This window comes from Camponotus vicinus, unplaced genomic scaffold (assembly GCF_025532165.1).
Source record: "Camponotus vicinus isolate PSW18456_S1 unplaced genomic scaffold, iyCamVici1.0 SCAF_1, whole genome shotgun sequence".
In the NCBI taxonomy this organism is placed as follows: Eukaryota; Metazoa; Arthropoda; class Insecta; order Hymenoptera; family Formicidae; genus Camponotus; species Camponotus vicinus.
Genome location: NW_028141945.1, coordinates 13,810,694 through 13,837,036, shown reverse-complemented (window position 1 = coordinate 13,837,036; position 26,343 = coordinate 13,810,694). Strand labels below are relative to the sequence as shown.

General features: G+C 28.7%; 1 protein-coding gene across 4 annotated transcripts in view; it reads right to left on the bottom strand.

Annotated features, from left to right (window-relative positions):
- Rols (zinc-RING finger and ankyrin repeat domain-containing protein rolling pebbles) overlaps positions 1-26,343 on the bottom strand; it is a 46,918-nt gene that overhangs the window by 18,354 nt on the left and 2,221 nt on the right. For 3 of the 4 annotated variants that reach the window (XM_083107391.1, XM_083107395.1, XM_083107406.1), the window contains exon 2: positions 20,397-20,553. In XM_083107391.1, the coding sequence (XP_082963517.1) occupies positions 20,397-20,493 (97 nt within the window). In that variant the 5' untranslated portion in view covers positions 20,494-20,553. Of the gene's footprint in view, positions 1-7,839; positions 8,464-20,396; positions 20,554-26,343 lie in introns of those variants that run through there. The other variant, XM_083107398.1, reaches the window with a different exon arrangement.

Below are 26,343 nucleotides of genomic sequence, written 5' to 3'. Positions count from 1 at the left end.
AAAGATTTAAAGAGAATGATCGACAGGTGATGAATGAAGATTGATTAAAAAAAAGAATTTATTATAGATATATTTTTGAAGAAAGAGAAAAAAAGTCAATTGAATGCCTTTAAATATTACGATATAGCTGAAAAGAAATGTACAATAATTGAGTATAGTTGCTTCTAGTGAAAATTTTATCTCTATTTTTCACACATAATTTACTATTTACATACTTATTGCACTTAAATAGCTTGATTTGCAAAAATATTCACGCTATATAAATGTGTAAAGAATGTATGAAAAGAGAAAACATTTTTCTCATCAATGTATAGCTCAAAAAATTAAAATTTTCGATGACGACAAAGTGAGTCATATAGCTAACGTCGCATGAGATCACCGTGTGTGTACTTTCTTCAATGCCTATTTCATGTTTGTAAGCTCGGGTTGCATTAACGAAAAAAGAAATAGAAAAAAGATATAAAAGAGGAAAAAAGTGGCATCAACCACAAAAAAGTTTTTTGAATACGACCGAATTTTTTTACGTTTCGTGCTGGCACCCGTAATGATAGATTGCAAGACATCATCCATCCTTTCTATTCTTTATTTGTATCCTGCCACACAATACCGACTCACGTAAACAGGTGTACTCGCACATTTCGCACACAGAGATGCGTTTGGGCGCACAATTATAAATGCCATATAGTTATATTGAGAATGTTAGAGCGAATTCGGATCTCTTTTTTCGCGCAGCCGTTTCTTTTCACGAGACCCACCTCTCGAAAGAACCACTTCAATTGACCCACTTATTGACGCCATACTATATTAAAATAAAAAATATACTTCTGAGAAATAGACATACATATACAGTGCCGATCAAAAGTGTTGCATCCCTTATAAAAATGGGGAAGTTATTATCTATTTCTAATGAACACACAAATATATACAGGGTGTCCGATTCGTGAGGGATCAAACGAAAAGTGATGATAGATTGGGTCAAACTAAGAAGAAAATTCCTCTACCATTTTGCAAAATTCGCAATAATTATTAAGTAATAAACAAAAATGTCACATGAAGGTTTAATTTTTTAAATGGAACCCCCTATTTTTTATTATGTATTCTTATAGCTTATCTCGAGAGCTTTCCAAAACACTATAATAAAGTATTTCTTCATTGAGTACTTTTCGTGCTATGAGACTTGAAATAATTTCTTAATTTTACATAAACCAAATATGCAAAATAATGAGAGGAATCAATTGGTGTAAAAAAAAAACAACTATGTTTTTTTTTTACACCAATTGATTCCTCTCATTATTTTGCATATAAAAGTATTAAGGTAAGATAATTGAAAAATGAATATTTTACTAGATATTTTATGGTTTATGTAAAATTAAGAAATTATTTCAAGCCTCATAACTCGAAAAGTACTCAATGAAGAAATAATTTATTATAGTGTTTTGGAAAGCTCTCGAGATAAGCTATAAGAATACATAATAAAAAATAGGGGGTTCCATTTAAAAAATTAAAGGTAACCTTCATGTGACATTTTTGCTTATTACTTAATAATTATTGCGAATTTTGCAAAATGGTAGAGGACTTTTCTTCTTAGTTTGACCCAATCTATCATCACTTTTCGTTTGGTCCCTCACGAATCGGACACCCTGTATATATATATATATATATATATATATATATATATATAATCAAATTATATTTTATTACTATTATCTTATACTTAATATAGTATAATTTTATGAACATAAATAAAATAGCTAAGGGAAAAAAATAAAAAACTTAAGTTATTTATTTGCATTTTCTGTTTTCAAAGGTAATATATAATGTAATTTTTATCGATACTATTTATATATAAAATACAATTTATATATAAAATAAATAAATATTTTTATGGTATTATTTATATATAAAATAGTATCGGTCACAAAAATATTGCATTGTCTCCAAAACAATACAGAAACGCAAGTAAATAATTAAATTTTTTATTCTCTTCTTTAGCTGTTTCGTTCAAATAATAAATATAATTCATAAAATTATTAAAGCATAAAATAACAGTAATAAAATATAATTTGGTAATATTTATATATGTTTTTATTTATTCATCTAACTGATAATGTGTGTGTGTGTGTGTAATTACACGTAAAATTCAAAAACACTCGATGAGAGATAGATGAGCGCATTTTAGGTGCAGACGACAGGGAAAGTTAGACACTGTATCGAGGGCAAGGTGCGTGGTACAGGTGTACACATTTCGCAACGATGCATTACAGGCTGTCATGAAATATTAGCGGATATAACCTCCTGCGGTCTTTCATACTCAATAAATATATGTTGAATTGCGTGAGAAAGACTTTTTCACATTTTCATAAAAATATATTTATTTTATATATATGACTCATAATTTAATTATAATCTAAGATTTTTCCAGCTTTTGTTATATTTTCATTCATTTGATTATTTATTTATAACCGTATTTAATTCTGAAATATTACTGATATATTCAAGGGGTGTCTCACTGTCGCAATACATGTACATTTTTCCTGGAATTACTTATGCATTACTTCGAATTACTTCGCATTACTTCGAATTACTTCGAATTACTTTGCATTACTTCGAATTACTTCGCATTACGTTGTATTATTTCGCATTTTACCGCGCTTACGTCTGAAGCAGCATCGATAGCATAGGAATGGGGATGAGTGGGGGTCATTTTGGACGGTACACAGTGTCTGTATGCATGTGCGGCCGTTCAGAACCATTCCCACTCCCATATTGTCGATGTTAAACTTATAGAAAAGTTCAATCTACAAGATATTGTATCTCCTGATTATTTGAAGCAACTTCTCCTTTTTACTGGATATGACAATATCATATCAATAAGCAAAATAAACGAAGAAAGACTTTTGCCAAAGAAAAGTTAACTTTATTGTTAACTCCTGAAGAAAAAAAAGATTTTTTTGGTATATACACGACAAAAGAACAATATTTTGAAATTTTATTTAGGCGTAAAGAATTATTAAATATATTAATTAAAAGTAGTAAAAAGTTTCTTGAATCTACTATTCTTGAAAAAACTCAAGAAAAAAATTTAGAATGTTTATGTGACGTTAGTACACAACATCAAAGCACGTCTAATAAACGTAAATGCTTAAATAAAGATAGAAATATAAAACGTAATAAAAATAATTTTGATGATACAATTAATACATCTAAAAACAAATCTTCTTATTTAACTGAAGACGATAAATCTAATGCTGTTAATCATATTAAAAATGTAGTTTCAAATTATATTATTAAATTCCTACATATAATATTAAATTCCTACAAAACATCGATTATGATGAAGCTAAAAAATCACAAACTCTTTCTAACTTAGATAATATTAGCATAGAAATAAAAAATCAAACTGCTTATGTAAATTGCACAGAGTGCAATTTTTTTTCTAAAACATTTACACAAATTGAAAATAATAAATATAAATGGGTTCTTTCAAATTTTAATAAGCATTTTAAAATGCATTTTAAAAATAAAAAGTCAAAATATGGTAAAAAATTCTAATATTTTAAATTTTCTTCAAGTAAATCCAAAATCTAATGTAATAGAAAAAAATAATGAACAACCTGATGAATGTAATAATAATGTCGTCATAATTCCGTATGATAATGCACTCAAGAAAATACATGTATGGAAGCTGAAAAATTATCAAGTGTCTCATTATGTTCTTCATCAAGTGTTGATGATTCGATTCAAAAAGAAATTAATTTTATTGAAAATGTATCACAAAGTTCTAATTTCATATGTACTCAATTTTATACGGATGATCAACTAACATCATATAATGCAAGTCTTTTCTTGGATTTTTCCTCGGATTTTTCTAAGAGTGAAATTACTAAGGAGGCAAATCAAAATGACAACAGCAATTCTGATGAAATTATCTAGCTTCCACAAAAAATAACAAATTTTCCAAGCAGATTAGATCGAACAAAGACAAAAAGAAATCTTGTTTTAGATATAAATCAAACGAAAATCACAAACTTTGTTAAAATTTGTGAACGTATCAAACAGCATGTAAATGAATGTGAAATAATTTCTCAAGAGTTTGTTTCCAATTTAAGACTTTTGGATGAGGAAAAATATTATGCTGCCTATTATAATAACACATTCTATATTGGAAGAGTCATTGAAATATTTGAAAATTCTACAAAAATTAAATTTTTAAAATCCGAATTAGATGTTTATAAATGGCCCAAAGAAACAGATATTCAAATAGTACAAAATGAATACTTATTCTTTGGATCAGTTACTCTAATTGGAACCGAACCGTTTTATTTAAATAGACATGAAAAAATATTAATTGAAAAAAGATACAAAGAATTAAAGAGAATATATAATGATTAACTATATGTAACTCAAATATGTGTACAAATATTTGTATTTTATATGTGTTCATGTTCGTAAATTTAAAATGAAAGATTTTTATTCTAAACTTATATATATATATATATATATATATATATATATATATATATAAAAGTTTAGAATAAAAATCTTTTATTTTAAATTTACGAACATGAACACATATAAAATACAAATAAAATTAGTACAGATCGGAATAAAATCATTAATGATTTTATAAATTATAATATTTAGTTATACATATATTTTTTAATTATTCATGTATATATTTATTTTATATATATATATATATATATATATATATATATATATATAGGTAAATGAATAATTAAAAAATATATGTATAACTAAATATTATAATTTATAAAATCATTAATGATTTTATTCCGATCTGTACTAATTTTATTTGTATTTTATATGTGTTCATGTTCGTAAGTTTAAAATAAAAGATTTTTTTTTAATTAATAATTGGAACAAAGTTTAAAATAAGACATTTTTTAAAATTTATAATATGTATATTTTGCAAAATAAAAAATTATAAATAAATATATTTGCATTACATAGAATTACTTTATATTTCATGGAATTGTTTCGTATTACGTCGCATTACTTAGAGTACATGGTGCATTACATGGAATTACTTGAAATTACCTGATAATTCGCAATACATGTACAAATTTTTAGTCAGTGAGACACCCCTTGGATATATTAATCCTTTGCACTCTAGCTAATTTTGTCATGTGGCCTATCAACAATTCTAAGTCATTTTTGTGGTACCTATGGGAAATATAAAAAAATGTTATTATATCGAATAAAAAAAATTCTATTTCATTATCGTCACTGCTCTCGGTATCATAAATAATTTCATTATTCGACTGAAAAGTAAATATCATAAATAATTTCATTATAAAATGTTGCCGTAACGGCGCCTATGGAGTGCAAAGAGTTAATAAAATATTAATATATTTTTTTCAAGCATTAGAAAAGAGTTATTTTAATTATATTTCATTCTTTTTAATTCGCACAAATGCAGATAATTATATCACAATTATTCAAACAGCAAAAATAATATAATTGACTTATATAATCATTTCTTTTTACAATATTTATATTTGTTAAGTAATAAGAAATGAAAATTCAATATATTCACATTTGCTTCATTTCATAAATAATATCAAATATTCATATATATTTGCAATATATAATTATTTACAATATAAGTTGACATTTTCCTGCTCCTTTTATTTTATCATTCTTGCTTTAAAAAATTTTTTAAATTATATGATGTAAAGAAAATAAATAAACATTTATTTGAAAGAAGAATATTGATGATAAGCTGAAAGCTTGAATCTCAAGAGGCTTTTCTTGGTTTCGTTTTATAGTTAATTCTGTCTTCTGATAGCGATGATGTCTTATCTATTACTCGACCATCCCGACATATAATTCAATATAACTAATTATAACGAAATAGATATATCGAGATTAATGCGTTTTTCTTTTCCACAAATCGATTTTTTTCATTAATTGCATATTAAACTTGATAAAGCGTAGAACGTTTATGATACACATGAATCATATCAATCGCAATGTTTCCAATGTTTAATTACGTATATGAATAATTTTTTTCACTCTTTGAGTTAGAGTATTGTGTGTTTACCGGAATTTTTTCTATAAAGATATTTTATTTCATACAACATTGATTTTTGGATCCATAATTTCCTAAATCCCATTAATAATGGATTTTTGATGCAATAACAGATGTTTTTCTTATTTTTAAAATGCATATCTAATTTGGCACATCCTTTGATACAAGAATCCTGTCTTCACCTTTTTCGAAATCAAGCCAGATATCGATTCGATTGATTCTCATCAATCGCGCTTGCAATAAAGTTCCAATTTTCCAACATATGGTCGGTAAATTATGCATTTTCCATGGGAACCAGTTCAGTCGTCGCAGATCTACGCATGTACGCGTGCAGTTTAACGGAAGTTCGTCGTTCCGCTCTGTGGCGTCAACTGCTCAGACAGTGTCTTTAGCAAAATAGTATAGCACAACGCTCATCAAGTTCCCACCTTTGATTCACACTTATGCTAACACCGACGAATCTCTGTGTCGTTCAGTCTAAAGCTGAAGAGTACTGTTATTTTGCCAGAAGACCAACGATGCTGAACTAACGCCGGCAACTGATCATTAGAATGTATGAGACTCGACATTTCCGTATGCACAGTTCTTATCTAAGAAAAAAAAGGAAAAATAAATATATTCCTTGAAGAGTTTTAAAGGAATAGAAAATTATCAAATTTAAATTAATAACTTAATGTTATCAACATTTTATATTTGTTTGATTAAAGTTATGTCACTATCTAAGCAAAGATATTATAACATACTTGTAATGTTATCAAACTTTTTCCCAAAGCAAGAAAATTCTATTAATTATATATATTAATTTTATATATTATTAAAAAAATATTATTAAAAAATTATATATATAAATTATATACAGGGTGTATCTGAAATGATGCACTAAACTTTAAGAGCGTATTCTAGAGATCAAAATAAGACTTTTTTTTCCTATTAACATGGGTCCGCAAATGAACCCCCCTCCGAGCTAGAGGCCCCTAAAGTTTGGGGAAAAAATTAAAAATTGGCTGTATTTCAGAAAAAAAAAAGGTTTTGACGTTACCTATCACCCTCTCTTGAGAGATAAATAAATTTGCGTTGCGGATGTTTGGTCAATTTCACACATTTTCGAATTTTAGCTCGGAGGGGGGTTCTTTTGCGGACCCATGTTCATAAGAAAAAAAAGTCTTATTTTGACCTCTAGAATACGCTCCTAAAGTTTAGTGCATCATTTCAGATACACCCTGTATATTAAAATTTTTGATGTGTTTTTTTATATAAAAAGATATTATTTATATACGATATCTTCTCTTATAATATCGTTATCGAGCGTGACGCGCTTGAGAAGACTTCACATAAAATTTAATCACGTCTCTGATAACAAGCGACAACACGCGATCTAAGCGCCAGGCAATCGATGCGTGATTACATTCTCAGGGCGAGTAGATCATAAGCTCGCTCTCTCTCTTTCTCTCTTTTTTACAATTAGCATATTGAGGATGCACCGCATCTCATTAATTAATTTTAAAATCGCACATCCTAGCAGTTCTTATTTGATCGAAATTGTCGCAAAATGCAAAAAAGACATACTATGGAAGATTTAAAATAGGAATTCAAATAAAAATGCGATTTGAAATTAGAATAGAAGACTCATTGCATGATTCTTCGTGGTTTTTAAATAAATCAAATCTGTGTTCGCGCGAATTTAATGAAAGTGATTTTTGAAGTGATGTTGAAGAGACACAAATTGCGTGTGAATCTCGTGAAGAAGAGATAAGGAACGAGCAATCTTTCAATTATAAACTCACCGAGTACGGAGAGACTGAGACCGGAGCCAGGGCGAGGCGGTCTGTTGGGGGGCGCCATGTCGTTCTTCTCTTTCTCTTATGTGTGCTTTCTCTTTCTCTCTTCTTTTCTATTTCACACTCTTATGTGTGAAAACTTTTTCCTATTCCCCTTCAAATGTAGATACGTATTGTACGTATTGTCCGATAAGATAGAGAGATCCTACATCGCACACTCGGCAATACACTCGGATCTGCATCATACATATTCACACGCGAGCAGAGCGAGTAGAACGAGAACTGTGAGATAAACCGTATATGTACCGTCACTTATTATTTCACCTGTTGATGGCTGAGTAGATTAGACCAACCCCTTTCCCCTGGTCAGCGTGAGTCATTTAAATTCGTGGAAGAAGAAGATTTTGCCGAGACTCTCGACGTATCGTAATTATTTTTCTCTTTCTTTTTTTTTAGATTATCAATGAAATAATAAAATACGCACAAGCACGCGACGGAGGTTCGCGGCGAACTGACTGACTGACTTGCGACTAAGCCACCGTCGACCAAGCATGGTTGCCTGATTGGCCGGCAGGTCGGCCGACTGGTTGACTGGCTTGGCTAGCTGGTGGCCGCTCCGACAACTTTGCCGATCCTCACGGTCGTTCTTTTACGACTGGTGCTCTTTCTATCTCCGTCTATAGCAAAGAGGAAGCTTAGTCTCTCTTTTTCTTCCTCGATCTCTCTCCCTCACCGCGTCCTCTTCGTCCTCCGCCACACTAAAGCGGCGCATGCGTATCTGCAAGTTGTTCGGGATTGCCGCGAGTCTTCTGTTCTCGCGCCTTATGTATTCAAGTCTATCTAAAACTGCAATATTTTCTAAAGGTGCCATTTTGCCAATCAATATCGTCCAACTTCATAAATATATATAGAATCTCTTATGCAAAGGATTCTAGAAAAGTAACAAGTGTAAAAGATTGGAGAAATCAAATTGAAGCAGAAAATTCTTACAAATTATTCGTAAGAATTACTCGTTTTCTCGATACCGCATAATGAAGAACATGTAAGATGAATCACAATCAGCGATGAAAAAGTGGTGCATCATAAAATAAATTATTAAGAATTTTTATATGTAAATAGGTGCGTGCAATGATAGAAAAGATACTCGACTAGCCATTCACCGTAACAGATGTATCTGTTTCGCGTTTAGCGTTTGTCGATTCGCGAATCATTACTTTCTACTTTCACATCCCAACTTAATACCTGTCTGATCTTCATGTGCGCACTAACGTGCGTTTTTTCCTCCATTGCATCGGAAGGTCATCAAGGAGTTCGTAGGAATCCTAAGATGAACGGTTCCGATGATCGTGGCGAGGAAGAGAAAGAGTACATCAAGAAATGTGCATTCACTGTGTAGCTAACCTTGGTCTAGGCGATACTTAAGCGGTAATTTCCCACGCGATTTCATGTTGCTCCCAGATCAATGGTCTTTTTTTGGGAATTATTATGCGAAAGCCAATTTTTTGTAAACTCCTCTAATTATTACAATTCCTAATACGAAGCTTCATACGAATTAAACAAATCAGTTAAACACATTATTAATTGCTCTTAAATCCTCTACTTCTTATTCATTTATTTTTATCTATTTATCAGTTCTATTATTATATAATAGTTCGCAAAACCGCGAGTAATTTTTATCTCATTTACGAGACAGCTTCTAGCTTATGCATAAGTCTGATTTTCAATGCTTAATGGAAGAAAGCAAATATAATAAAGTTTACATTTTAAAGACGAAATAGAAAATTTATAAAATAGATAAAATATGGAAACTTTATAAAATTCATAGATGATTCATCGTAAAATACTTTTCGAGACAAATTTTTGTTTTCAAAAGCCTGTATCAATGGAAAATAGCCGATCAATAACTTAGTGGCGGGATATTTATTACGATCATATGAGTAATTTAAATGCAATATTGCGTGAATCTTGACAAAACTTGGGTCCGTATTAGTATTTAAATATTTAAATGGTAACTTTATTTATTCACATAAAAGAAAGGTGGAAAATGGAATCTTTCGCTACATTTTGTAGAATAAAATTTTCACGATAAAATTTAAGAAAGAACTGAATGGATCAGCTACGTCAAAAGTTAATAAATCTAATACATTTCGAGATTTATGAATTTGACATTATGCAAAGTTCTTTTAATGCGTATTAACAGCCAGTGTCTCACGAAAAGATAAGAGTTGGAAAATGCACGGCTAAACTTTTCGTTGCTATGTGATACTCGCCGCTGATATGCCTAGAGCACACAGCTATGCGAAATGTGCGCTCATTTGCCAGTCCTTATTAATTAATATTTATTGCGAAAATTGCAAGCACACAAAATGATAAAGAACTTTTCTATTCAATTTTCGCTCACGAATCCAATCTTCATTTATCATTAATCCAATCTTTATCAAACACCCTGTGTGTGCGTGCATGTGTGTGTGTGTGTGTGTTGAGATTAAATTATATTCTAAAAATAAATTTTTACTTTAACTTACACGCAAATTAATTATTCATTTTGTATTTTATAGGATTAAAAGTGCTTTGTATAATGTCAATTTCATAAATATCTCTCGAAATATGTTAAATTTATTAATTTTTCATGTAGCTGATCCGTTCAATTCCTCTTTAAGATGAGGAATAATAATTTGCTCTATCATTTAATATAACGTAGGAAAGAAAGAGAGAGAAATGCTGAACATATAACATTATTTTTCTTAATATTCCTAAGATACGAATGAAGTTTTATAAAAATTTAATTATAAGGAAGGGTGCAGCTGCGAATTAGCGAATTGGTAGTTAGTCTTCGGTTTATCGACGTACTAAAGTATATATACTTGTATGTACGTACGTCGTTGCACCTTTCTACGTGGGCTAGTGCAGCGGATGCGGGTGGGCGGACCGGGATCGGGTCCACGGTGGTGCGACCCAGGCAGGGCCCACATTGAAACGAGCATCGGTAATTAAACGAGCACTTCACTCGACGGACTCGTCATTAAAAACAACGACGACAACTCGACGTCACGCTCTGCTGGTTTTGCTTCTGCTCCAAGACGTGTAGAGATGTTATTGCAATAATATTCCAATATATAAATAGATACATGTTAGTCGAATATTTAGTAAAACTTAAGTAATGTAAATTTAAAAATGATTTGAGACAAAATTTTTACAACGGACGCAAGAGCAGGTTGATTAGAACTTTGTCTTCTTGAAATTTTGTTCCTTAATGATATAGATCAGATTGTCTCAATATCCTTCTTTTTCTTTAAATATGTGAGTTTCAAATAAAAATTTTTGCCGAAATCATTACAACAAATAATAATAATAAAGTTGTATACAAAGAGGAAAAGGACTCAGTCAGCATCAAGACGAACCTTATACGGGCTTCGCCACAGGGCTCAGTCTTGAGCAAAAAGAACCGTTGTATATGACACGCATTTCAATAGATCTTATCAATAGACAATCATTGAACTGAAATACATTCGATATTTGACTTAATTCTTGCCTAGCGGATTCCAATTTTATTTTCAGTCTTACAAACTCTCTGAATAAATACAAAGATATCTAATAGATATCTAACATTTGTAATATTTATGCAACGAAAAAAACTACTCTGTATTTATGTTTTATATTCTAAATTAATTATTTATAATATCTTTTCTATATTTTTTCTTTTAATTATGATAAAATTAGTTTTGCAAAAAAAGAACAAACTATCATAAGATAAAAAATACAACATATATATTCTCTTATTCAAGAGAATATATAAAATAAAATTGTACTATGAATACGAATGGATACGGTTACTGATTGGGTAATTCAAAGATATGAGGATTAAATGAGAAATTGTACTTGTTTTACGAAAAAGCGATAATAATACTAAAATATTCAAATAAAATACACAATACTTAACTAATATATATAATTATACTACATTTTGTTGGATACAAGAATTATATTTATGTATTATATATGCCAAATTTTTTGCGAAATGACATCTAAATATTTAGTTTCCGATTTTTGGTTTAAAAAATATATCGCAAAGCAGAAATATAATTATCAACTTGAGTTATTTCAATTTTCTCAATTTTTTAGATAAATTTCTATTATATAATAAATTTATTTATATAATAAAATTAATATTGAAATATATAAGATGCTTAATGTATTAACATTAAAAATATTATATTATAAAAATATTATATTTTAATATTAAAATTATTATATTCAATAAAATAATATATAATTACATATTTTATTTCAGTATACATGTATCTTAATATAATTGTAGAACTTATAAGAAAAATATAATTTTCATATAAGAAAAATATAATATCAATAAAAATATAACTAATTAAAAATAAAAAGAATTAAATATGAAAATACTTGATGTTGTTCAGAAATAATACACTCACACGCAAAGAAATGAGACACTAAACTTTAGCACAATTTTTTAACATCTTTCAATTGCGATAAATCAGCAAAAAAATCATCGCATTGATATGAAACAAAGTTCAAATTAAAGCTTGAATATTCCTCTTAAAAACCAAATTTGAGTTACAAAAAATGTTTTACAAAATGGCGAACGTTGAAAATAGATTTTGAGAAGTGGGAAACAAATTTTTTTTTAAACTGTTGTACTGCTCAGGAGAATCGGAGAATTTTCTTCAAAACGGTATAACTTTATCAAAAAAAATTCATAGAAAATTGATTGAAATATGGATTCATTAGGAAATAAATAAGCTTAAAAATTCATATATTTTTGTATCAAGGAGCCGATGGTGCGTGTGTGCGTGTATATATTATATTAAAATATAAATACTCAAAGTGCAGAATTATATTGTACTTCATTAGATACAGCAATTTTTATATTAAAGTATGCTAATAAAATAATTATATTTTATTCCGAAGAATCCGCGGAAATTTCTTTTTTTTTCTTTATCAAATGGAATGTAGTACCATGTTGTAACTGCAGGACCGAAAATTATTAGTGTTAGTTGAAGCTCCACCGACGTATTAGGTACAATTGGATGCGTGGGCAATGTTAAACGTTAAATCGTTCCACTAATCGTCACGATAGGATACGATGCGACAAGATTGTTACTCGCCTACGACCGAATTTCCTGTAAGACTGATGAAAAGAATACGGTCTTTTGGGTTAAACAATAATCACGGCATGATTAAATGGTGCGATACAATAAATTTGTCACAAATTACGACAAATCCTTGGCAATAATTTGTAAGTGTTTTTTGATTATAGATGCTGACAAATTTGTATGTCAATTAAACTTCGGTGTAAACAAACTATTAGTAAGTATCACGGATTATATTACAGATGTATAAAAATTTTAAGAGAAAGATGTGTCTCGCTCTATGGAAGAAAAAGAAGAAGAAGAAATATAGCTATTTATCTTCACCATGAAAGCTTATAAATCGCGGCAATCCAGAAATGAATAGGTACGTTAAATCGGTGTCGCATGTTTATAGCTTACTAATAAACGTCTTAGCTGCAACCACGAGATTTCTCTCTTAAAGAATATCGTCATATTTTTACCGCGATATTTATGTTAATAAATATAAAAATTGAACGCCGTGAATAACCACGGAAAAACCATTATTCGAAAACAAAAGACGATCCTCAATATCCCCTTGTGTCATTTCGCTATCGCATTTTAATCATAATTTGTAATATATATTTCGCGGTTTCGTAATATTAGATACCAAAATATGTTTGTATTGTTCTGGTCTATTATGACCAACTTAACTGAAGCAATTGAACACCATATTTGTATTGAAATAACATTTTTACGTTGTTATATGTTTTGTCAGAGCACTTATTCACGCATCTCTTACCACATAGAATTTATTTTGAATTTATTACAGTCTAGATATTATATTATACAGAATGTAACTAATGATACAACCGGGAATGTAATGTTCTACGATAAAATAAGTTGAGTGTAAAATAAATTGTTTTTATATAATTTTATTTATATAACTTTTTATATAACTTTGTTTCCAAGAAAATTTATATATCTATAAATCTGTAATGTGATTTTTTTCTATGAAAATTATAGATTGTTCCAATTAATAAGAATTTTATATGCTAGTTTCATGTTTGAGATATTATCATATCAGAAATATTATCAGAGATATTATCTATTATTATCACAAATCAGAATAAATAATATGATGTTATAAAAATGTTTTAGATTATTAGGATAAAATACAAAAATAATTAATTTACTACAAAAAATAAATTACTTTGTACATATGCATCTTTTGATTTGACTATACTAGAAAATACGTCGAATTCTTCGCATTCCCGACCAGTGGTCTCAGAAATAATTTCTCTCTCTATCTAAGGGTTAATCACAGAAAGGGGAAAAAATTTCTCGGGTCCTTAGACGTCTCATAGACTCTCGAGAGTTGCTCCCTTTTGTTAACAAACCGTTCATCGAATCCATTCTATGAGCTTAGGATCAGCAGAGAGCCAAGAGGGATTCGGATTTGTAGAGAATAAGAGAAATCATCTCTTAGAGAAAAAAAGAAAAAAGTGCTGGTAAACCTCTGTATTTTTCTGCGAACGAAAATTTAGCATTTTTAAAATTGATGCTAAAATTGAGGTTTCAGAATTGTTACATTAACTGATTTGCGAAATTGAAAATCAAAGAACTCCGTGATAAATTCCTGCTCGTGTTTTGCGTCATAAGGTCTCCCGTATATCGGTTTAGTTCATTGGTGTGGCGCGAGACAGCTTGAGGACCTTCTGAAACACATACCGCGGAATCGACGGACCAATAACGCGGGGGATACCTAGTCCGCCCACGCGCGCGAACGTAATTTTACGCGCAAGTGTGCGCGTACAATAAAAATCAAGTGAGCAGCGGGGGGCTCGCACCGGTTCTCCATCAGGTTGCTACATTCATACCGGCCGACCGTGCATGCGAATTAAGCGACCGTCGTCGTCCGAGTGCATCTCCTCCACTCTACACGAGTATTGTCAATAGTCGCTCACATAGGTGTAGTCGTGCGAATGCCGGTGCGTCGTGCAGATCATCGTCATATGTCTAACTGTAGTCTCTATGAATTGAAAAATGAAATTTTAAAATTTTGTTTAACGAATGCAGTTACACAAATATGTACGACAAATGATAAAATGAAAAGTCCTAAAATATTATCTCCAAAAGATTAAGCCATCTTTGCAAAATAATAATAATATAATCGTAAGATGATAATAACCTATACAGCACAGAATATTGCAGCAATATTATTAACATTGTTGTAACATTGCAATATTGCCGCAATATTACTGCAATGTTTTGTGCTGTATGGGTAAGATGACAAAGAAAGATGATAATAAAATAATCATAAGATTATTTTCAAAAAATAAAATCATAAGATTGTCTTTGTAACTACCAGATGCTTGATATTTTGACACATGAAACATTTTGATCAGTTTTAGTCTTCACGGATGATACGCATATCGTTTACGTCCGCCTTAACGAAACTACGCCTCATTTGCAACACAATATATGCGGAAGTAGGTACGCGTGCATTTGGTTTTGAATAGACGACCAGTACCGGGCGTCTCAAAAATTGTTCGATCCGACACTGTTAGCTGTTATTCGCATGTATCGTCTTAAAATAATTTGAAAATATTATTGTGCGCTCCTTTCAATAAATAAAAGTCTTTAAATCTCTGAGAGAAGAAAGAAGGCAATTCCCCTTTACGTTATTCTAGAAGCAACACAAATACACGCACGGTCGCCCACGCGCACCACGCGACACTCGCCTGTTCATTCATTCGCTCTCTCATATCCCTCTTTCATTCAAAACCCAATACATGTACTTCGATCGCCCATATTCGTCGGGGTTCTCTCGTAGATAGTCGTGCGTGCACGTACACGTGCGCGTTATCGCGGTACAGAAATACACGCATGATGCGTACATCGAGCATCAGCTCGACGACGTCTTACATTTTAAGATTGCAGTATCTTAAGAGGAGTGTCATCATGTTCTATCTACGCTCTTCTCCCGCTCCCGGCAATTGTTGGCTTATTCGTTGATTTCCTGCCTCGTTTAAATACTCAGCGATCGACGACACATTAAATTTTCAAAGACTACTCGTGAGAATCCAGCAACGTTGGCACAATGTTATTAGAAGATGATAATACGAGAAGAGACGTTGAAATTTTTAAATATTTTAAAGACTTATAACGGGAAACACATGATCTTATGAAAAATGCACTGTAAAAGAATTAAATTAATTTTAATTTTAGGAATTATTTTATCTTGTCGATGAGTAATTATGTTTTACTTAATTTTCGTTTCCGTCTGCACATTACAGTAGATTTGAGATATAAGAGAATAAGCAATTATTTACGAGAAAGAAATTGTGCATACTTTACTGAAAAATAATGAAAAATATGAAAAATGTGGAAAATATGAAAGATATGGAAAATAATTTCATCATATTCTGCGATTTCTCTTAAATGAATATTTAATGTCCTATCTTGAATTTTATTTCCTATGTATAAAATATCGTTGGTTCAATTATTCGCATATTTCCACGCAAATATTATAGTGCGAAGAAAGGATTCGAGCTGACGAATGTAGTATTTTGCTCCAGGCCAAATTGACGCATTCGCGGAAGATATATTATACATGATATTTCATGCGTATGTTTCAGTAATCAAGGAGTTGAAAGTTTATGATCGAAAAACGGAAAATGCAGAGAGAGAGAGAGAATCATATGTAATTTATTTTTCCCGCCTACATAATTTCTATCTGAAAAAATCTTGATACGAATGTTCTAACCGAACTATGGGAATGTATATATAGTTACACAATTTACAGCATAAGTCAAATTAAAATTAGTATGCTAGTCGAGTCAGTATTGATATAATTAAAGTTTATATTTTGTTATAAATAATGATGTATTTGAATAATTTTTATTAGTTTCAGAAATATACATAAACAAGTAAGAAGATCTTAAAACTCCTATTCTCACTATTGAATTGTGATATCAGACACAAGAAATTATATGAATTTTATTCTTGCGAAATACATCAAAATAAATAAAGTTTTTTGAATGCGACTAATATAAATTAAAATTAGTCAAAAATTCCGTTTTTTGTTATCCTACATTAATAAATGATGATGTGTGACTTTACATTTGTTCTACATTCTCATTGTCAGTGAAAATAGAGCTTATGATGATTATTAAGAAAGCTATTTATTAACTTACGAATTAAAAAGAGATTTGACATATTTTACTAATCCATATCATTATTTTATTAATTCATAACTTAAGTATTCAAAAAAATACTTATCTTGATATATTTTGAAGGAAAAAAAACTTATATTGACTTTTCTTGCTTCTAACATTCTAATTCAGTGTGTCTATAAAGGATCACAGAAGCCTTGATCTATTTATTAACATAAAAATATATCTCTTTTTATCATATATATTTTAAATATATAAATTAAAAAAGAGAAAGAAAATATATTTCAATGGAATATATTTCTAATAAAAATTTTGTAAATTGCTATGATAAAAAAATAATACCTAAACAAGAGTTTGAGAATACGATATGTAGTTAATTAAATATTTTAATTTAAAAAATCTGAAATTTTTTTATTGACTGCTATATATTTTTTATTTACTGATATAAATATATATATATATATATATATATATATATATATATATATATATAGAAAAAGAGTAGATCGAAAAAATAAATAAATAAATAAATATATATATATATATAATATATATATATATATATATATATATATATTTATATTTATATATATATATATATATATATATATATATTATATATATATATATATTTATTTATTTATTTTTTTTTTCGATCTACTCTTTTTCTAAATTCCACAAGAAATATATATTTCTCTATTATCTTTGAATAATCCTTCCAAAGTGAATATTTAATAGATGTATTTGACAGACGAAAAAATATATCAGTACGTGAGTGGACGAATGAGGAATATAATATCAATATGATAATGTTAAAAAAATTTGAAAAGTGACATTTCATCAGATTTCTATCAAGGGATTGTAATCGTGTGGTACTTGAAACATCCTGTATACCGATTCATGATCTTTTCTCCACTGAGGGATTATACGTGCCCAGGATCTTATGAGGAAAGATATAACTTCGCCGTTTTATATGCGTGCACTTGGCATGCGTCCGCTACGTGTCCTGCATAAGATCGAAAAGCGGAGATTGTCACGAGACGATTCTCTCTCTTCGAAAGCAGCATCTGATGATTAACACCATTAATGTAATACGCGCGATTATATTGAGTTCAGTTACAGTAGAACAGAAGAAAACATATTTCATAAATCGGTCAATCCTAAACTCAAAAAACCGATTAAACATTCATATTCGAACCCAAGAGTGTTGACCCAGTAAATACTATTTGTTACAGTATAACAGGGAAGTAACAAATAATGTAAAGCAAGTTACCTATATGATATAAAACTGTATAATACATCAATCGTGTTATTTTGCAATATTATAACAGTAATATAATAAAATATCAATATAATATTGCAATATATGTAATTTTTCATTTATCGCTATCCATCAAAATCTAACTCATATTCAATTTTTCACCATGAATTGCAATATAAAGCCTACAAAGGACAAATATTAACATAAAAATATATCTCTTTTTGTCAGATTAATTTTTAATACAATTTAAAACAGAGAATTCAAAATAACGGATTATTCGAAATTGACAAATGAGAAATAGGTCATTTACTGTCTATTTAAAACAAAAAATCGAAATTTCTATACATATAAATTAAATATCAAATTTTATAAATTAAATAATAATAATAAAGTTATATAAATAAAATTAAATATTAATAATATAGATTTTTTTATTTCTTTAATTATCAATTCTATGATCGATTCTATATGAACTAATTCTATATGGAATTATGATGTAACGATATAATATATGTATTATATTATATATTACATTTATGAATAGAAAATTACAATTAATTTATTTTACCAGTTATATTTACTTATGTATATTACTTGTAACGTTTCATGTTACTACTTTTATAAAACATTAATATAACAGTTCAGAGATTATATTTATTATAATTAAGTTTATTTGCGATATTTGTATCTCCCGAAGAGTAGATATAAATCGATAATAACATATAACATCCACATTGAATAATCGAATAAATATAAAAAATGATAAAATCAGATATAGACCAGTACGCATTGACCTGTACGCATTACGTTTCCAAAAATGGACTCGGACATGACGACGAACTCCGTTCAGAGTTACGTGTATGTCTTACACCCACGTGCATGTTGTACCTACGTGCATTGCGATCTTTTCACGTTCAAATTCGGAAGTTGCGTAGGTGCATCTCAGGTGTGATTCACAGTTTCTCAATTTCCAATCGTATCTTACTTGACTTGGTCAGTAATATTCATATTCGTAAGACAAATCTATCACATTTATGATCAATTCATTGCATCATTCATTCATCATTGTATCCTCAATTAATTACTTCTTTCTATCGGATTAATACATCAGTTGATTTTCGCAAAGTATATTTTATATCACGAAATTATATCAATGGCAATGTTTGCTTTTTTTCAAAGCTACGCGCGAAATAGAAGCTCCGACGGTAATTTGAAGCACCTTACCATTCATCGGTATGCTTGCATCGATGACAATATAGTTTATATAGTAGATAGGAAATTATGGAACAATAGCAATTGTGTATAAATTTTGTGTATAAATTTCAAAATTGTGTTTATGTATTGTCTACATCATATTTATATAGTCCTTTTTCATGTAAACATGTAAACTACGCATTTATATTTGAAAATGCGTAGTTCGACAGTGTGAAATGCTGTTTCTCATGTATGTAATGTAATTATATATTATTTATATATTATTATAATTTAAACGTCAGAATGAAAAAGCAATAATTATAAAATAAAGTAATTATAGAAAAGTGTTAATATAATATAATATAAATATATGTATATATATATATATATATATATATATATATATATTTACATATATATATATATATATATATATATATATATATTTACATATATATATTATTATATAAATATATTTACATATATATATTATTATATAAATATATATATATATATATATATATATATTTATATAATAATATATAATATTTATTCTGTTTGTTTTATCAGAATAAATTTTAGTTTGTTGAATCCTCTGTTGATTTTTCGAGGAACCGTTAAAATATTAAAATTGTGTCGTTATATTTAAGTCTCATGTATATGCAATATAAATAAAACATCTTCAATAAGCTATATTTCAGATTATTAATTGTTGTCATAGATAATATACATAAATAGTTAAATATAGTTTACATTGTTTACATGTAGATATAGATGAATATAATTTATGAGTAATTGCCCCGTTGGCAACTCTCATTAATTGAAAATCTTCCATTTGAATCTAAGACTCACCATTTTTGTAAACTTCCACATTGACCAATGTCTCCTCGTCGTCAGTATCAGGTCCGAGGGACACCGGCGTGTATACGATAGAATCTCTCGATCTCATTTCTTGTTTTTTCACGTCAATTGGATAATGCTTGTATTTCGCAGTACATTCAGCAACAGACTGTGAAATGCAAAATAAAATTATATAAGTTTTATTTCTTTTTTAATATATTCTAGATGTAAAGAATTCTAAAAAATTTCCCAATAGGAATTCAAATCTAAAAAATAAAAAAAGCGCTTTAATAAGTAATGCATATATTGAAATGAAGGAATTTGCTAGTGCAATAAAATTTTGCATTCGGGTGTAGAGTGCGCAATAGTAAGTAGTACAATAGAGCCCGCATAACTCTATCAGATGACTCGAAACCCGTTGCCAAATATAGCAACTGTAGAAATTTGCGCGGATTTTTCTCTGAACTTTATGTTTCGCGTTTTATAAATATCAAACATGAGCTTGTTTTCATGATTGCATTTTTCCTAAATTTAGAAGCCTGCTTGTTTTACTTTGCCAATCATTCGACTATTTACAATTCATATTTTAATGAATCTGAACGCTCGACAGGTCTTGTAAAGTGAAATATAAATTAACCATGACATAGGTACATGCAATATTCATATGTGCGTATGTGTAACTTCAACTTAAATTACACAAAGTATAAATAGAACAAGTATAAAGAGTAAGCGAACTTGACGATGTCGTTATACGATATGATATCGATATTTTAATCATCTGGTTTTCACCGTTAAAAACCTAGTTTTCAAGGTAATATTCTGCGGAATGTTAATCTATACGATTTTATTGCAAACTAAATGCCTAAGGATTAGACAAGAATATTTCAGACGCCAATAGTCTATTCGGTTTACTTTTATAAATCTTTCATGAAGCATAGATTATATATTCTCTCTCAGAGAGACCTATTTCGTTACATAAAACAAAATTATTTGGTTAAACTATTTTGTATTTTCGCACGTAGTTGTTTGTTGTATTAACTAAAAGATTTGTTTGCTCAAACAAACTCATATTCAAACAAGAGGTTTAATTGATTCAACCAAATTTTATTTCATTCGACAAAATTGGAGCTATCAGTGTATGATATACATTTGTTTTATTTGTCCTTGTATTTGAAATGTGTATTTCAGCCGGAATAATTTTAGCTTTCACTATCTCGAGTATTCATGTTTGTCTACGACTCTTTCACATTCGTCTAAACATCTATTGATTCATTAGATAGAAGATAAAAATTCCGACAACGCGTTCACAAAAGAATTTTAAGTTGGATTGGTACGTCTATTTTATGACTATTAATTGATTCTAGAGAAAGAGATTTGATATATTCTTTTCTGATTTATTCTTACTATTGAAAAGAATATTTGCGTTAATAGAGATAACAATAATTAAGTGATTGGACAAATATACTTATTATTAGAAGTATTTAAATATTAGCTGACCGCTGCATTTTCTCTTTGATAGCTCTCATCGAAATTTATTACTAATACACAAGACAAAAAAAATAATTGTTCTTTTTAAAAAGAGTGATTATTCCGTATAGTTTTTTTTACACATTCGGCTTTCAAAATATTCTAATAATTCTCAAATAATCAAAATTTTAAAAACTTGAAGATTAAAAATCGAAAAAAAAGGCTTTAACAATTTTAATAACATAATAATAACATATTTTAATAACATAGTTTGTCATGTTATCATTATTATTTACGACAAATTAGAAAAATTTTGTTCTATTAAAAATTGAGTATAGAAATTGTTAAAACTTTTAATCTTTAAAAGAAATTTGTTGCAAAAATTAAGATTTCTGAGATTTTAGTGATTAAATATTAAATTTATAAAAAAAAGTGACAGTTTTTAAGCTATTAAAAATAATTTATCAGACATTTTTCAATTGTTTATTAAAACTTAAATTTTTGAAACAGTACTAATTATTTATTTAATATTAATTATTTATAAATTTTTAAGTTTCTAAAATTGAATTAGTGATAACAGAGTTAATAAGTTCAGAATAATGAAATAAAAAATTAATATGTTATATGTGTATATTAAAATTAAAAAATTTTTAATTTTCTTTTTAAATTTATTATATTTATATAAATATTTTTCTGAGATTATTGAAATTAATACTACTTGATTATTGAAAATCTTGAATACTGAGAATCCAAAATATTAAAATTAATGAATAAAACAGTTCCAATATAGCAACTATACAATAACTAAATAATTAAGCATTTTCTGTTAGCTAATAAATTCAATATTTAATCACGAATATTTTATACTTTATTTTATTAACTTTTATCTTCACAATAAATTTCTTTTGAGCATTGTAAGTTTTAACGCTGTGCTTGATTTTAGATAAAATAAAACTTTTGTAGAAAGAGAAAGGGAGAGAGGGAGAGAGAAAGAGAGAGAGACAGAGACAGAGAAAATACATCAACTATGATACAAGATACAATATATTAAAATAACCTTTTTGCAATCTACATTTTACATTTCTGAAACCTATAATGTGATAGAGTTCTAAAATCAAAATCACATATTTTGAGTTTTAAAAAAACTGCAAGGAATTAAAAAATTCCTTTTCTCAAGTTTTTGTCAAAATTATATTGATGTAATATATTGCGAGAAATTCGCTTAATACAAGTCGATGTATCGATATAAATTATTTATTTTTTTTATTTTTGATCCCATAGCAACCGGTTCCTCGTGGCTGCGTACGCGTGGTTCCTCCTCAAGTTCTGAACGCGGGAGTTATTTCGGGAGGCGCGACTGCCACCGTCTCGACGTACCGGTAGACGCCGTCATTCTTCTGGGATTTGATCACTGGAGGAAAGATAGTCTCTGGGAATGCATCGCGGGAATGTATACCGTCGGTCGATATTCTCGTTTTAAACATTTTGTATGAATTGTCGCACACTTCTTTGAAATAAATATTTAAATAAAAATACATATATCCTTACACAAGGAAAAACTTATTTTCGTGTTACTTTTATTTTTGAAGAATATTATATGCAGAATAGTTACATTTAAAAATCTAGATTGATCTTTACATGATCTTGAAAAATGAATTAAAATTCAAAATTATCAACTGCTTTTTGCCTTAAAACTTTATAAGTTTCGAAATATTCTCTGAAATATTTTTGTATAACGTCAAATTTTAGGGTAAATACTTTATATGAAACACTTTGTGAAATAAATTATAAATGAGATATAAACGAGATATTTAATTAATAAGAAATAAAGATTCATTAATATTTGTTGTATGCAAGTAATCTACATCTGTCTACATACTTTGTCTACATTTCTATCATACAGCGGCGGATGTAAAGTTTCATCCCGGATGACTGTTACGGCCACGCCTTTATGTTTGCAGGGGGTCCCAGATATACTTGGAACAAAGAAGAGCAAAAAGAGATCTTTCGGCAGTCGTTGCTTAAAACATTTTCAAAGAAATGCTGCTAAAGAAAGTTGTTGCCGTATTTTCTCTAGATCACTGTTTGTGAAAGTAAATTTACATTCCCGCATACATGTGGGAAAACAAGACAACACTATCAAATAAACTGTGTGTCTTAATATAATTATTTATGTAAATTTATGAATATCTAATTATAATTTCTAATCTCAAATATTTCGAGATATATTATTTGTTTAGAAGAAAAATAATTTTATTTGCTCTCAAGAATCTTAAAAATAATATACCTTCATTAACTTTAACGAAAAACTAAACTCGAAAAATTTGACAGCGAAATTTGACAATAATAATATCTCATTAGTAAGTTAAAAAAAATCGGGTTTCTCTAACAATTATATCCGGCGAAAGAACAAAAAAAATTATTCTATTCTTAGAATACTCTGCCTCTCTTTCTCTCTCTCTCTCTCTCTCTCTCTCTCTCTCTCTCTCTCTCTCTCTCCCCCTTCCTCTCTCTATTACATCTCTTTCTCCTTTCCCCTATTCTCTCTCTTTTCCTTTCTTTTTATCTTATAACAGATCTATTTATTGTACTCTTGCGACAAAGCTATTCTAAATCTTTTAAATTTTCAGCGTCGTTTTATAAATTTTTATTTTTTTGGATTAAAATTTCATTGCTATCGATTACGCTAGTCGATTAATATCATGCAAATGAAGTAATTTTAAAAAGTTGTGTTATAAAGTGAATTAAGTAATTGAGTCACGGAACAAAATAATTTGTATGATTACACAGAAACGCTAAAAGTGAGAAGAATAACGTGGGATAGACGGCAGGATATATGTTGGCATCCGTTTTACTCCAAATCCTGTCAATGGTTTCTCACATGATATGTAAAAAATTTATAAATAAAAAGAATAAGTAGTTTCGATATATCAAAGATTTAATAAATTAATTATGCGTATATCTAATTATGAAAAATTGAATTCTAAAAGGCATATGTAAATTAGATAATAGATTAAATCCACATTCAAATGGTAAGATTGTTTCTCGATTTTTTTAATTATTTAAAAGAAAATTATTTAATAAAAAATAAAAATAAAAAATAAATAAAAATTCACGATTAAAAGGAAAAACGGTAGATATATGAAAATGATTGTGTGTGCAATATATAAATGTAATAATTGTGTAATATAAAAATAAAATTTTTTATATTTATTTTTGAGTAATAAAGCATTAAAATGCGATCATATTCATATAATTCTCTCTCGAAAAGTGATTATGAAAATTGATTATGACATGTTTATAATCGTACGAACAATTATCGCGCGAATTTAAATTCTTAGTTTCCATAAATTGATTATTTTATTTTACTTTCGTGTCACCACACCTACGGGGAGGTTAACGACCTCGCAACTTGCGATACATCTTGTCTCTTAGATACCCTGGATCCGGATTTTTCGGGGAAGTTATACCTTGACGTACCGTATGTCCCAAGTTGAATGAACTTGACTTTCCCTAATCGGAGACGCTTCCTTCCGATTCTCTTAGCACACGCACGTGCCACCTTACTGCCGATACGAACACAGGGGGATCTTATATAGAGACTAAACCCTATTTACCACGTAGTTTATGCGCCCGATGATCCCAGGAGATGACGTACCTAAATCGCTGCCGAGATTATCCCTTAACTATATTTGGCTTCAAACGAACAACTAAACATTGGCGCCATTGATTTATATTTTCTGGCTGTAATCTGATTTCTATTGAAATATATGAGTCTTAGCATAATTAAAGATTTGTATTGATATCGTATTATTCTGAAATTAAAACCAATTAGCGTTTCTTTCTTGTAATTTCTAAATTAAAATGAAAAATTAACATTCTTGAGTTTAAAAACTTTTTATCTATTCATTTTAGATTAAATTCTCTATCATCCCTTTCCCTTATTTTTAAATCTGTTCTAATTAAAATGTTGCGATAGAAAGTGCAAGACACGATGACGTACTCGTATAATGAAAAAATCAATGTTAGATAATATAAAATTACTATAGATTTAGGACTTGGAGATGTAAATAGAAAAAAAATTAAATGTTTTTTTATAAAATACGTTTTGTATAAAAAATCTGGTTTTTTCAAAATTTTATTTTATTTTATATATATGTATTTTTAACATTTTTACTATCGTTAAAGCCTAAGTCTTTTATAATTATTTTATAAGTCTTTTATAATTGGTCTCTTTCATCCATTCACAATTCACGAATATAAATATTTTATAAATTAAAAACGAATTATTTTATTTCTTATTTTATGTTTGAAAAGATATATTTTTAAAGCATTTTAATGGGTTAATGAAAATTTTATGATTAAAAAAGATACAAACACAATATAATTCAGAGATAATTTTCAATTAAACGCATGATAAAATTTTTTGTTATGCATCTAACTGAAAATTATTTGCATAATATCGTGTTTGTTATAATTTACTGCAAAAATC